We start from the raw sequence: 14,376 nt of genomic DNA, 5'->3' as shown, positions 1-14,376 counted from the left end.
CAACTTAGCTGCAGATTTGATGTGGGCACAGGACCCATTACCTCTTAACATTTTCTTGTTTATTACTCTAATGAAAGTGTCCTAACCTCGCTATTTGTAAGGGCTGAGGAAATCCCAGGTCACTTTGTCATGGCCCAGATGGGTTACAGTCTGCATTTCATTCTCCCCTGATATCATCTGAGTGGTCTTGGCATTGGTAGAGCCAAATATGCATTCACATGTTACCAGTGGTTATAATCACAGTTTTAATGTGCAGCAACAGTGCCCAGTGTAGTCTTAGAAAAGGGAATTTGGCAGGGAAAAGATCTCTCACGGTGCCTCCAGGTAGCCTGTCCTTACCTGTCACTACCTGGCATCTATATGCAAGTGAAATAATCTTCCCAATTTGTATTTGGGCAAAATGCCATCACAGCAGATGGACATGAGTGTATGTAACTGGGAAATTATGCATATACATTAAATATGCAGACTATGAGCATGAGTCCTTTCTAGGAACATCCAAACATCTGTCTGCTCTGAGCTTTTGTGTGTGCTGTTCAGACCACATGTCGTCACAGCAGGGGGGCCTTGTCAAGATGAAGAAAGGAGCGCTCGTGAATTCCATGAAAGCTGTTTCATAGGGTACATTTATCTCCCCGGAGCAAAAGGAACATACAAGTAGTGTGAATGTTATTTGTTATGATTTCAAGATAGCACATTTTATTTTTTTTAGTGGCAACAAAGCAAAATTTTGGCATATTATAGGAAAATTAAAATTTGGATCAATTTAAAAAATGTATTTGTGTGATATGCTTCTGGTATTTAGGCCTTGATAGAATCATTCAAAGGTTCACATTACTTATTTAAATTGCTTTTGTCTGAAACCCAAGCAGTCATACCAATCAGCATTTTTAAAGCAACTTTGTAACTCATCTTGCAAGGCAAGATCTATTTTTAGGCTGTGTATGTTTTATTTACTGCAGGTGTACCCCAAAGTAGTAAAGCATCCTTTATTATTTGACTGGTGGAATCTCAGTATTTTGAAATTCTTGTAAAATAGCAGTAAGGTTAATCCCTAAGTATGTTTCATTTTTTGACAAAATATTGTCCTCATAATATGGATGTAACTTGTTTTTAAATTTTTTGAATATTTCACCTTTGCATATAAATTAAAGGACTATATTGAGTTATCTTGTAATATTTATTTATTTTAAATCACTGAAAATTATTTTTTTCATCCATAATTGCTATAATTTTACCATCCTTTGCATGAACTTGCCACATGCTTAAGTGATTATTTGCCTATCCTTTTCTCTCTCAAAGGTCCTTTAATATTAAATTAATAAATAATATAATACTATAATAATGTCATAAAGTACAAATTATTATTCTCACTACTCATGAACTTATATTTTACTTTTCAGTGACTATTTTTTAGCAAAGTTAATGTAAAAATTAAAATGCCATAAAACTACAATCTATCATTCATATGTATTTTTTATGACTCCAGAGTCTTAGAACACAGTACTACTCAAATGACCTAATATATGGTATATTTCTAATAAGATAACCTTTACAAGGTAAACTTTGAATATTTTGTATTCTAGTATCTTTAAAATGTTATATAGCTGAAGCATTGGCAATGCATGTAACAATTAAATGTCCCATAGGACATTCTAACTCAGCTAGATTCATGTAGTAGTTACAAATGTTTAATTCAAAGTTAGAGCTGTGCTTATTGAAAGAGTGGAAATAAGCACTATAATATAAAATTACAGAGCTAGGTGCTTAGAAACTTATATAATATTTATGTTATAAAAATAATACACAGGATACATTTATCTAGGGAATATTTAGAGTTTCAACCATCCCTATATTTGACATTAAAAAAAACTTCTCTATTTGTAACATTTAGATGCTTTATTATTATAAATACAGTGCTGTATATATTTTGATTATCCAATTAGAAAAAACTGCATTTATTAAAAGATCTGATCATTTAGCATTTAATGATGCAAATATTGCAATTAATAAGTCTATGGGTTATCTTCAGTTACATAAATGTGCCTTACAAGTATGATTAGAAAATTTCTGTCAGTACATTAATTTACTATTCTTTTTTCATTTTTTAAATTATATTTTATTGATTATGCTATTATAGTTGTCCTGATTTTTTACCCCTTTGTGCCCCTCCACCCAGCACCACCCACTCTGTCAAGCAATCCCCACACCATTGTTCACGTCCATGGGTCATGCGTATAAGTTCTTTGGCTGCTCTATTTCCTGTACTGTACTTTACACCCCCATGGATATTCTGTAACTACCTATGTGTACTTCTTAATTCACTCCTTCATCCATCCTCCCTCAACCTCTTCCCATCCAGCAACCATCAAAACGTTCACTATATCCATCCATGATTCTGTCTCTCTTCTTCTTGTTTGCTTAGTTTGTTTTTTAGATTCAACTGTTGATCGATATGTATTTTTTGCCATTTTATTGTTCATAGTTTTGATCTTCTTAAATAAGTTCCATTTAACACTTCATACAATAATACTTTGGTGATGATGAACTCCATTAGTTTTTTCTTGTCTGGGAAGCTCTTTATCTGCCCTTTGACTCTAAATGAAAGCTTTGCTAGATAGAGCACTCTTGGCTGCAGGTCCCTGCTTTTCATGACTTTGAATATTTTTTGTCAATCCCTTCTAGCCTGCAAAGTTTCTTTTGAGAAATTAGCTGACAGTCTTGTGGGAACTCCTCTGTAGATAACTTTTTTCTTTTCTCTTGCAGCTTTTAAGATTCTCTCCTTTCCTATAACCTTTGGCATTTTAATTATGATGTGTCTTGGAGTGAGCCTCTGTGCATCCATCTTGTTTGGAATTCTCTAAGCTTCCTGTACTTGCATGTCTATTTTCTTCACCAAATTAGGAAAGTTTTCTTTTACTATTTTTTCATGTAGATTTCCAATTTCTTGCTTTTTCTCTTCTCCTTCTGGCACCCCTATTAGGCAAATGTTACCCTAGAAGCTGCTTATACTATCCATATTTTTTTGGATTCTTTTTTCTTATTATTCTGAGTGGTTGTTTTTTGCTCCTTTATGTTTCAAATCATTGATCTGATCCTTGGTTTCATCCACTCTACTGTTGTTTCCATGTAAATTGGATGCAATTAGTGTGTCCGTCATTTCTGACTGGATTTTTTTTGTTTTTGCTGGTATAGTCCTCACTAAGTTCCTTGAGCATCTTAATAACCAATGTTTTGAACTCTGCATCTGATAGATTGCTTATCTCCATTTTATTTAGCTTTTTTTTCTGGAGTTTTCCTCTGTTCTTTCATTTGGGCCGTGCTTTTTTGTCTCCTTGTTTTGGCAATCTCCCTGTGTTCATTTCTATAAATTAGGTAGAGCTGCTTTGACCCTGTGTCTTGGTAGTGTGGCCTAATGTAGAAATGTCATATGGTCCAGTGGCGCAGCCTCCTCTATCATCCAAGCTGGTTACCTAAGGTGCACCCTTCAATGTGGACTGAATATACCCTATTCTTGTAGTTGAGCCTTGATTGCTGTTGGCGGATGAATGGGAGGGATTTACCCAGGCCAGTCAGCTGCAAGGACTGGCTGTGACCATTGACCACCAACCTCCGCCCTCCAGGGAGGATCACCTATGCGGGGGTAGAGTGGTGGTGCTCCAAAGTGGTCTGTAGCTGTCCACTGGGTGTGCTGGCCCTGGGGTTTCCCAGTTGGTGCAGGCCAAGGTCAGCCCCCACCTGTGTTTTGCCTGGGGGCACCACATCTGAGCTATAAAGCAATCTGAGAAGGCTGCTACTTGTGGTAGGCTTGGACATTCCCAAACAAAGCCAAGCTGTGATTCTTACCTGGCTGCTGCTAGTGCCTGGCCTGGGGCTCACTAAGGCCAGCTGTTGCTTATTTGATAGGATTTAGGAAGTTGTAAAGCATGAGCCAAGACTAGCTATTCATATGGAAAAGCAGCTTGGGTGGGCCTGTAAATTGCATGGGGCCTAATCTCTGAGGATCTCCAAGGTGAGTCAGTGTTAGCCAGGTTGGAGTTTAAGATATGGCACGGGTTTACTGGCTCTGTGCGGGGAGGGTTTAGCTAAGGGACAATGGCCTCTGCTCTCCTTGATGCCAGACACCTCACTTTCTCCCTATATACCACCAGTACCTTTCAAGCTGCTATCCTAGTGCTGGAGCGCAGAGGGAGTGAGTCTGGATAGTTGAGTCTGTGTATGGGTTCTTTAACAGGAACTGGTTGGGGCTCCAGAAATTTCTTCTGTGAACTCAATGCCTGCTGGTTTTTGCAGCCAGTTGCGGGGACTGATCTTCCTGGCACTGGAACCCTGGGCTGGGGGCCTACTGTGGGATTGGGACTCCTTGCTCCTGAGATATCCCTCATGAATTTTTATCCACCAGACATGGATGTGGAACCAGTTTGTTCCTCATCTGTGCCCCTCCTACCAGTCTGGATGGATGTGGTTTCTTTAATTCTGCAGTTGTCAGACTTCCATTCAACTCAATTTCTGGCAGTTCTGAGTGATGGTTTTTCTATACTTTAGTTGTAATTTTGATGTGGTTGTGCATATAGGTGAGCCACTTAGCATAATGTTCCCCAGGTCCAACCATGCTATCACAAAGGGTAACATTTTCTTCTATTTTTACAGTCTAGTATTATTCCATTCTGTAAATGTCCCATAGTTGTTTTACTCACTTATCTCCTGATGGACACTTGGGCTGCTTCCTTATCTTGATGATTGTAAATAATGCTGCAATGAACATAAGGGTGCTTATATTCTTTCAAAGTAGTGTTTTAGGTTCCTTTCAGTATATTCCCAGAAGTGGATAGCTGGGTCAAAAGGCAGATCCATTTTTAACATTTTGATGTATCTGCATACTGCTTTCCACAGTGGCTGCACCAGTCTGCACTCCCACCAACAGTGCAAAAGAGTTCCTCTTTCTCTACATCCTAGACAACCCTTGTTTGTTGATTTATTAATGATGGCCATTCTGACAGGTGTGAGATGGTATCTTATTGTGGTTTTAATTTACATTTCTCTGATGATTATTGACATTGAGCATCTTTTCATATGTCTATTGGCTGTCAATATGTCCTCTTTGGAGAAGTGTCTATTAAGGCCCTTTGCCCATTTTTTAATTGGATTGTTTCTTTTTTTGGTGTTGAATTTTGTAAGTTCTTTATAAATTTTGAGTATTAACCTAATGTCAGATGTATCAGCAAATATGTTCTTCCATTCTGTGGGTTACCTTTTTATTTTGTTGATGGTTTCCTTTGCTGTGCAAAAAACTTTTTAGTTTGATGTAGTTCAATTTGTTCATTTTTTCTTTGGTTTTCCTTGCCAGAAAGATATATTTGATAAAAAATTGCTATGAGCAATGTCTGAGATTTTGCTGCCTATGTTTTCTTTTAGGATTTTTATGGTTTCTCATTTAACATTTAAGTCTTTGATCCATTTTTAATTTATTCTTGTGTGTGGTGAAAGAAGGTGGTCTAGTTTCACTATTCTGAACATATCTGTCCAATTATCCCAGCACCATTTATTGAATAAACTATCTTTAGCCCATTGTATGTTCTTGCTTTCTCTGTTGAATATTAATTGACTATAAAGGTGTGGGTTTATTTCTGGGCTCTAGGCAGAGCAGCAAAAAGAAAAAAGATCCACTTTGTTATTAGGAATAGCACATGGGATAATTATGGACTTTTTCATTTTGATGGTGGCTGGTTGGTTCACTCAGAAGTGGCAGTTTTTCATATTACCTGGTCCTAATAAAATAATTAGATATGTGTATTTTTTTAGTTTGGTTGTTGCTTACATGTGAAAATTCAGAGGTAAGAATTGAATAATACATGACTAGTTAGAAACTATAATTTTCTACCATATAGCTCTTATGTCAGCCAGCTGTGTTGAGCCCATTATTATTATAACCAGATATTTAAGAGTCTAAACATAAAAGAAACATGTTAAAAATAAGAAACAAATGCTTTGGAGTGACTAGTACTTTTGCTTAAGTCAGCACAGTTTCTGTATGTAATGCTGTGTATTAGAAATTTTTATACCCTGAGTGAAGCCCTGTCATGTTCTAGAAGCAGGGGTGTCCAGCCTTTTGGCATTTCTGGGCCACACCAGAAGAAGAAAAGTTGTCTTGGGCCACACATTAAATACACAAACACTAACAAAATCTGATAAGCAAAAAAAAAAAAATGAAGGTTTTAAGTGAATTTACAACTTTGTGTTGGGCCACATTGATAGCCATCCTGGGCCACATGTGGCCCATGGGCTGTGGGTTGGACACCCCTGTTCTAGACTGAGGTATATGGGGAGTGTACCCAGTTTTTGCTTAATGTCACTATAACACATATAAGCAGTGCTAAACTGGCATCGTTCTTTAATTTTATTTTTCATTTACAGTGTACATGCAGTATTATTTTGCCTTAGATTCAGGTATACAGCATAGTGTTTAGACAATGATATGTTTTACAGAGTGGTCCCCACATATTTCCAGTACCCACCAGACAGCATACATAGTTATCACAATATTATTGACTATATTCCCTATGCTGCACTTTACATCCTCATGACTGTTTTGTAACTACCAAGTTGGAGTTCTTAATCCCTTCACCTTTTTCACCCAGTCCCCCAGCCTCCTTCCTTCTGGCATACATCAGTCTTTTCTCTGTGTCTATGAATCTGTTTCAATTTTGTTTGTGTATTTTGTTCAGTAGATTCCACATATGAGTAAAATCATATGGCATTTGTATTTCCCTGACTTATTTCACTTGGCATAATGCCCTCTAGGTTTATCTATGCTGTCTCAAATGATTTCATTCTTTTTATGGCCAAGTGATATTCCATTGCATGTACCACCATATTTTTATCCATTTATCTATTGGTGGGCACTCGGGTTGCTCCCATAGCTTGGCTATTGTAAATAGCATGGCAATGAACATAGGGGTGCACACAATCTTTTGAATTAGTGTTCTGGGTTTTTTTAGATATATACCCAAAAGTAGAATTGCTGGCTCATCAGGCAGTTTCATTTTTAGTTTTTTTAGTTATCTCCATATTGCTTTCCACAGTGGCTGCACCAATCTGCGTTCACACCAATAGTGCACTAGGGTTTCCTCTTCTCCACATTGTCGCCAGCACTTACTGGTTGTGGACTTACTGATAGCTCTTCTGACAATTGTGAGGTGATATCTCATTTGTCATTTTAATTGCATTTCTCTGATGATTAGTGACATTGAGCATTTTTTTTCATGTGTCTATTGGCCATCAGTATATCCTGTTTGGATAAGTGTCTATTCAGGTCCTCTGCCCATTTTTAAGTTGAATTGCTTGTTTGTTTGTTTGTTTTCATGTTAAGCTGTATGAGTTCTCTACAAATTGTGAACACTAATCCCGTTACCAGATGTATCACTGGCAAATATCTTCTTCCGTTCAGTAGATTGTCTTTTCATTCTGTTGATGGTTTCCTTTCCTGTGCAAAAACTTTTTAGTTTAATGTAGTCCCATTGCTTATTTCTTTCTTTTTAAACTGACATTATTTGTTGAGATAATAGGCTTGATTTTTGGTCCCACAACTAATGCTCAAATATCATTTTTGTTAGCTTGCCCTTTACAAATATTTTTAGTCTCAACTCCCAGACTTCTCCTCAACACTAGGGAACCTGCTAGACTTGTTTCACTTAAATATGAGTTTACTGAAAAAAAATATTTAATTAGATTGGCTATTTGGCAAAAATCCTTGCAGGAAATTTGGTCCTGTCCAAAAAGTCCATGGAAACATTTGGTCAGTGTCAAAAGATCTGATATGTGCGGATACATTAGCAGGCCATGCATCGAGAGACCCCTTTCTCAACGTGTTGTCCTCTGAGCACTTTACCTACTGCAGAACTCTTCCTCAGCACTCGTGGTTACTACAAATTCTGTTCTTCTGCAAGATCCTAACCTTAACCCATCTTTCTAGCCTCAAGAGCCATTACCAGCTGGGAAACTGAGGCAAGAAGCATTATTATTGAAACTGCAGCCACAACACAATTATTGGACCAGTAAAAAATGATAACACTTTTATGTATTCTATAAACTAAAAATATAAATAAGCATCATGGGCTATTTGAACCCAGGGACTTTTTATCTGCATGGACATACTGATACCAAATATTAAGGGTCATTTTGTGTGGACCAGATAAATGCATTGATGTTTTGAACAGGACCACTGTCCACTAATCAGCAAAAATAAGCCATTCCTCAATTTTGTAGTGTTTGTCCAGGTGCGTGTGTGTGTGTGTGTGTGTGTGTGTGTGTGTATGTATTATCAGTAAAGGGAAAAACAGGTAAGACTGACATTTTTTGTTTTGAAGATAGCAGACTCAGATCAATTCTTTGGCCATTAAAATGACTGATACATTTCATACTGATCTGGGAGAGAGATAGTCCCTTTGACTTTGACTCAATCTCTGGTTATTACTGTGAAATTTGCCTTCTGTCACTGCTATCACTCTCTGTCAGTCCAATGCTAAAACACAGAAAATTTCTTATTTTTAAACATTACCCGTCAATTTGTTTGGTTGGAGTGACAGCTTCCCAGTTGTCTGAAACTGCCCCCTATTTTTTGCACTTTTTTATTATTTTAACACATGATCAGTATCTACTTTGGGCCTTGGGATTGCCGGTTTTTGGTTTAAGAACAGGAGTTATATGGTTATCATGCAGTCATTCAAGTTGTTTTTTCATTAATTCTCTTATTAGCAATCATTGCCTTGGCACATTCTAAGATATTGTTCTATATTGTTTTCTTCCCTTTGCTAGCTAACACATCAAGTAACATCCCAGAAAAAGTCATCTGATTTCCTGCTGAGAACTTACTTCCTTGATAAATAAGCAATTTCAATTCCTCTACATAAAAATAGGAATTTGAAGTATATACACTTTGACATATTTTAGATTTTTATATACAAGGCTCCAGAAAAATAAATACAAAATTTCATTTCTTACTCTGTTTGTTAAGTTTCAAGAACTCCCTGACCCTTTATAACTCATCAGTCACGTTTTTTCCTTCTAGGACTATAATGATGAAATTCGTCAGGAACAACTACGTGAATTATCTTACTTAAATGGCTCAGAAGACTCTGGCCGTGGCAGAGGTATTAGAGGCAGAGGGATCAGAATAGCCCCCACAACGCCTTCAAGGTACATTGGTTTTTACTTTAAGTAAATTAACAGCCAGTGAGGATGGCAATCTTTTGCTTGCTTGCTCTGTGGCATGATCACAGCAAGAAATTAGCAACAACATCAGCAACAGTAACCACCACCTCCACAAAAACAGTGAATGCTTACATAACACATAAGAACTTCCATGAATTAACTCATCAAATCCTCTACACTAAGGTTAAATATTACATACAGGTAGTAAAATGAGATATAGAAAAATGTAAGGAATTTGCCCAGCGTCACACACATAGCTTGATTACAGAATTCACAGTTTGAGCTCTTAGCCAACTGTGTAAAGAGAAAGTTATAAATTTTATCTGTGCCTTAGGTGGCCCTTGAATTGTCATAGTCTTGCCAGCTACATATAGAGATAGATGATGATACATAAATGGAAGGAAGGAAGGAAGGAAGGAAGGGAGGGAGGGAGGAATGGAGGGATGGAAGGAGGGTGGGAGGGAGGGAAGGAAGGAGGGGAAGGAAGTAGGGGGAAGGAAGGAAGGAAGGAAGGAAGGAAGGAAGGAAGGAAGGAAGGAGGCATAGAGAGAGAAAGAAAGAAAAGAAAGAAAGAGAAAAAAGAAAGGAAAGAAATGTAGATATATAGGTTGATAATATAAATAATAGTAGTACAAAAAGCCAGAAGCATACTTTTTGCTGGGCAGATGGTAAGGATATTTAAAGTTCAGTTACATTTGACTTTGCAATGTCTTTGGTCACCAGGGATTTGTTTTGTAGGACTCTATCATGCTTTCAACAGAAAGCATTAGTTTGAAAACAAGTAAAAAATACTCACATCCTTCACACAGAGACATTGTAATTCTGTCATTCTATCACCCTATTATAGTTGGCCTTCAAATCTCTGAAAGACATAGACCTGGAATATTATTTATATATTGCATGGAAGTCAGCTGAATAGATTATAAGATATATGCTGATTCAATTTATTTATTAGTTATGCTTCAAATATTTTCAATAAGTACTGTCAAAACACCAGCATTTTAATATTTACATTATAATTGCATCAAACAGTTTTTTAAATAACCAGAAAAAGTTAAGAATAATAAACTTCCAAATAAAATATGAAGGCAATAAGTATCTAAAGGCAAAATATGAAGATTCTTGACATTACATTTGACTAAAGGAAACACTTCTCAAAATGTTCTGAATCTAGAGCTTATTTTTGTATATTTATCTTTAAAAAATAAAAATAGAGCTATTTAGTGCTATCCAGAAACATTTATTTATTTCTAAAAATGGCATAGCTTTTTTATGGACATACTTTTTATGGAATCAGCCTTTTGTAAAACATTGCATGGTACTAACCTCATCATGATGGGTTATAAAATGACATAGCAGGTATCTTCAAATGATTGAGTCATATGGTTTAAATCATGAACTTGTTGCTTTTATAGTTCAAACAAATGACATTTATGTCTACAGAGGAAACATTTTTTTTCTGTATTCCTTGAAATTGAGATCACTTTTTAAAATAATGCATTAACCTGCTTTTGAGATTATAAGATCTTTGTATTGATAGATTTTATTTTGTTATTAATGTTGTTTAATGTAGTATTATATTTGCCATATTTGAGATAACCATATGAGCTTTTTATTTCAGTGAAATTTTGTACTAAAAATTTAACCTCTATTGATTTAATAAAGAATAGTGCATATGGTCTATATTTTTAATTATCTTAATAGACAAATTTGACCAAGAGCTTTTGTTTTTAATATCCCATGGATCTCACAGATCTGAAACTACATACATAAAGAGAAAAGAAAATTAATGTTGAAAATTAAACCTCACTTTCAATGCTGTATTGATGTTTTTAATGTATTAACATTAATGAAAGTAAATGGAGCAGAACTCTGTTGTCTTCTATTTCAAACCAGATAATGAAATGTATCTATAAATACGAAAGAATAAGGAAACAGTTCCTCAAAACAGAAAATCATATTGATCAGAAAGCCCTTGTAAATGTGTTAATGTTAATGGTAATTTGTACATATTTATGAAATTGTGACTTTATGAAGCTATTCAGTTGCACATATTCAAAAAGAATGGTACCTAGAATATTTTTAAACTTCTATAATAATATGTCAAAAGTTTATTTAAAGGAAATTTCATGTTTCAATAAACATATGCATGAAAACTAATTCTCTGATAACATATACATACTAGAGAACAGCATTGCATGTATATTATAATAGTTTGTTACCTAACTCAGGAATTAAGTCATGTGACATCTCTAACACACACCATTACTATATGCTGAGTGACAGCAGGCAGTGGAAAATGAAACATTAGAGGTATACTGTTTACTATAAGGAGAATTAATACTTAGAACTAATGGTGTTTATTAAATAAGGGAGTGATCATATTTGTTTCTAAAAAGACTCCTCAGTCATCCCTGAGGGTGGGAAAGAAGGGACAGAAAGACACTGGCTCACGCCAAGCAAGCCAGTGGGAAGACGAGTCCTTTATTCAACAGGGAAAAGAACACCATTTGAAGTGTAGAGATACAGAACCAGATATTAGAATTTATAGGAATTAGGGCCTAATTATATGCTGGAAAAGAAAGAGGGCCCAAGACAAGAATAACTCTGTGATATCTGGCCTAGTTAGAGATTGTTATATCAACTAAGGTTAGGTGAACAACCAAGTTAAATGAAGACCATAATTATTCCTATAATTAATTCTAGCTCTTTGGATGTGCTAGGATGATCTTTGGCAGGTGACTTGCACTTTCTGTGCCTTTGTTGTTAACCTTTAAAATAGCTTAGAAACTGTTACCTGACAAACTCGTCAAGATTTTCAAATTCGATGGTGCATATAAACAGGAATTTCCAAAGTGGTCTGCACATTGGAATCAGAGGACTTCCTGCTTCTAGGTACTGTGATTTCATCGGCCTGGAGTATGGTCTAGAATTTGGAATTTTCAAAGGTCTTCAGGTAACTAATGTGCAGACAAGTTAAAGAATCTCTAATGTAAGGCCCATAATCCAGGATACGGCTTATGTTAGGAAGGAAACAGATAATAAACGTAATTCAAGTTAGGGAGTGCAGGGAACACCACGGGAGAAAGAGGATAGAAGTTAGAAAATGAGGACAACCATATGCCAGCGGGCCTCAGGAATAGAGAAGCCAGTGAAGGAGGCTGAATAAGAAAAAGAAGGGGGAGGAAATGTGGAGAAAAGCAAGGTCACAAAGTCCAAAAAAGGCAGTTTGCACACACAAGTCCACAGTGATAAGTAAAATAGGGAGGCACAGTGAAATGGGCACTGTAAACAAATCCAGGGGATTCTGAAATTGGTGGGCCCCTCTTGAGCTCATTTAAGAGTATTTTCCACAAATTGGCAAAAGCTATGCCTAGATTACACTTTTTAATTTTATTTTTCAATTATAGTTGGCATTCAATATTATTTTGTATTAGTTTTCAGTATACAGTGTAGTGGTTACACAATCATATACTTTACAAAGTGTTTCCCCCAATATTTCCAGTATCCACCTGGCACCATACAGTTATTACAATATTATTGACTATATTCCTTATACTCTACTTTACATCCCCATGACTATTTTGTAACTACCAGTTTGTACTTCCAAATCCCTTCACCTTTTTTATTTGATTCAAGAATAAGGAGTTGAAGACTTAAATGGGGAAAAATTTCAAGAAGTGAGAAAAATGAAGGAAAGGATACTGTAGTATGGATTCAACCAGGGACTGTATCCTAAAATAGGTTGATGCAGACCCTGGCTCATGGGGTCCGCCACATGGTGGATGAGACATGAGACAGTCACATGGAGTACGGAGTCCCGTGGAGGAAAAGGGACAGCATGGCTTTTCTCTCAAGGGGAGCAAAAGCCGAGGCCCTCTCTGTGACTGGCCTTTATTGGGTTTCTCGGCACATTACATGATGGTCCTCATTTACCATGCACAGGTTTGCTTCAGGTGGTTACCTTTTATAGAAAACAAAGGAGCCAATGCTGCTGATCACATCACAGAAGAGGGGTATTTGCAAATGCAAAGGGAAAAGTGTTTGAACTGCCCTTGGAAGGTTTAGCATGGATTTTAAGAAGTTACTTTGCAGTAAACTTCCTCAATTCAGGGTGAGGAAGTTTTAGAAAAAGCAAGTCTCAAAGTGGCCTAGGTACATTGCAGGCCTGATTCCCCACGGGAGAACCTATCCATGGGTGTGGGTCTTGTGCATCTCCGAGTGGGAGCTGAGCCCACGCCATGCAGAATGGTCTCCTACAATAGGTGGTGTAAATCTTACGTTGAATTGGAGAAAGGAGATGTGGGGTTAATATTCCAGGGAAAGGGCACAATGAGTCAGATTCAGGAGACAGGGTTGCTAGGGCTGTGTCTTAAAGACAGTTGATAAAGGAATTGAATGAAAAGTTAGATATGATGCAAGGATCATACAATTTTAAAACAGGAAGAATTTATTACAGATTCAGAAATCTGATTTGACCCATCAAGGGAAAAAAACCCACCACAGGCCCAGTGAGTTACAATACCTGTGATTATTTAGTGGTACACCCCACACTTGTGAATGTAGTTTAAAGTAGGTGACATATAATTTACTAGCCACACATGAATACTTTTGAGAGTGTGAAAATGCTAAACTGAATGGGAAACTAGAGCAATGGCTGTAAATCAGAACAATTCTGGGCAAACCTGGAAATATGCTCACTCTACTTATGAGGAAACAGATAGGTGCTAGGCCCAGTGATGGTAATAATAATAATGGTCTTTACATTCTTTTTTATAGCTGTGTCTTTATATTACCATTATAATATAGAATATTGTATTATCATGATAATGCAGAATATTGCCTCCTCAGCTATGTTGTGCTTGAAGCAGCACCTGGCCTTCTGGGCCTTTTGTGTTTCTCCTTCCACCAGTCTAGGAGAGCGTTCTCTATACATTCGACTCACAATAAGTTCTCTGATAATTTCTCTGTTCATCAACTCTATAATCTATTTAAAACTTTTAAAAGCTTTACCAGCATTCTTGCTGTTCACTCGTAAAAGCTCATTTTCTGCAAGCAAGAAAGAACCAGCTGACTGCTATTCATAGCAGAAAGCATAACCTACATTCCCATCTGCGGGTGCAGCCAAACAGTGTGATTGTTGACATCCCAATGATCATTATTTTT

At 36.6% G+C, this 14,376-nt stretch overlaps 1 protein-coding gene across 1 annotated transcript in view; it reads left to right on the top strand.

Moving 5' to 3' along the window:
* Positions 1-14,376, top strand: part of KHDRBS2 (KH RNA binding domain containing, signal transduction associated 2) — a 535,898-nt gene that overhangs the window by 319,172 nt on the left and 202,350 nt on the right. The window contains exon 5 of the mRNA XM_028509700.2: positions 9,068-9,195. Coding sequence (XP_028365501.1) covers positions 9,068-9,195 — 128 coding nt within the window. The remainder of the gene's footprint in view (positions 1-9,067; positions 9,196-14,376) is intronic.

This window comes from Phyllostomus discolor, chromosome 4 (genome assembly GCF_004126475.2).
Source record: "Phyllostomus discolor isolate MPI-MPIP mPhyDis1 chromosome 4, mPhyDis1.pri.v3, whole genome shotgun sequence".
Lineage (NCBI taxonomy): Eukaryota > Metazoa > Chordata > Mammalia > Chiroptera > Phyllostomidae > Phyllostomus > Phyllostomus discolor.
Note: the sequence above shows the minus strand (reverse complement) of the source record. Positions and strands in the feature narration are given on the sequence as shown.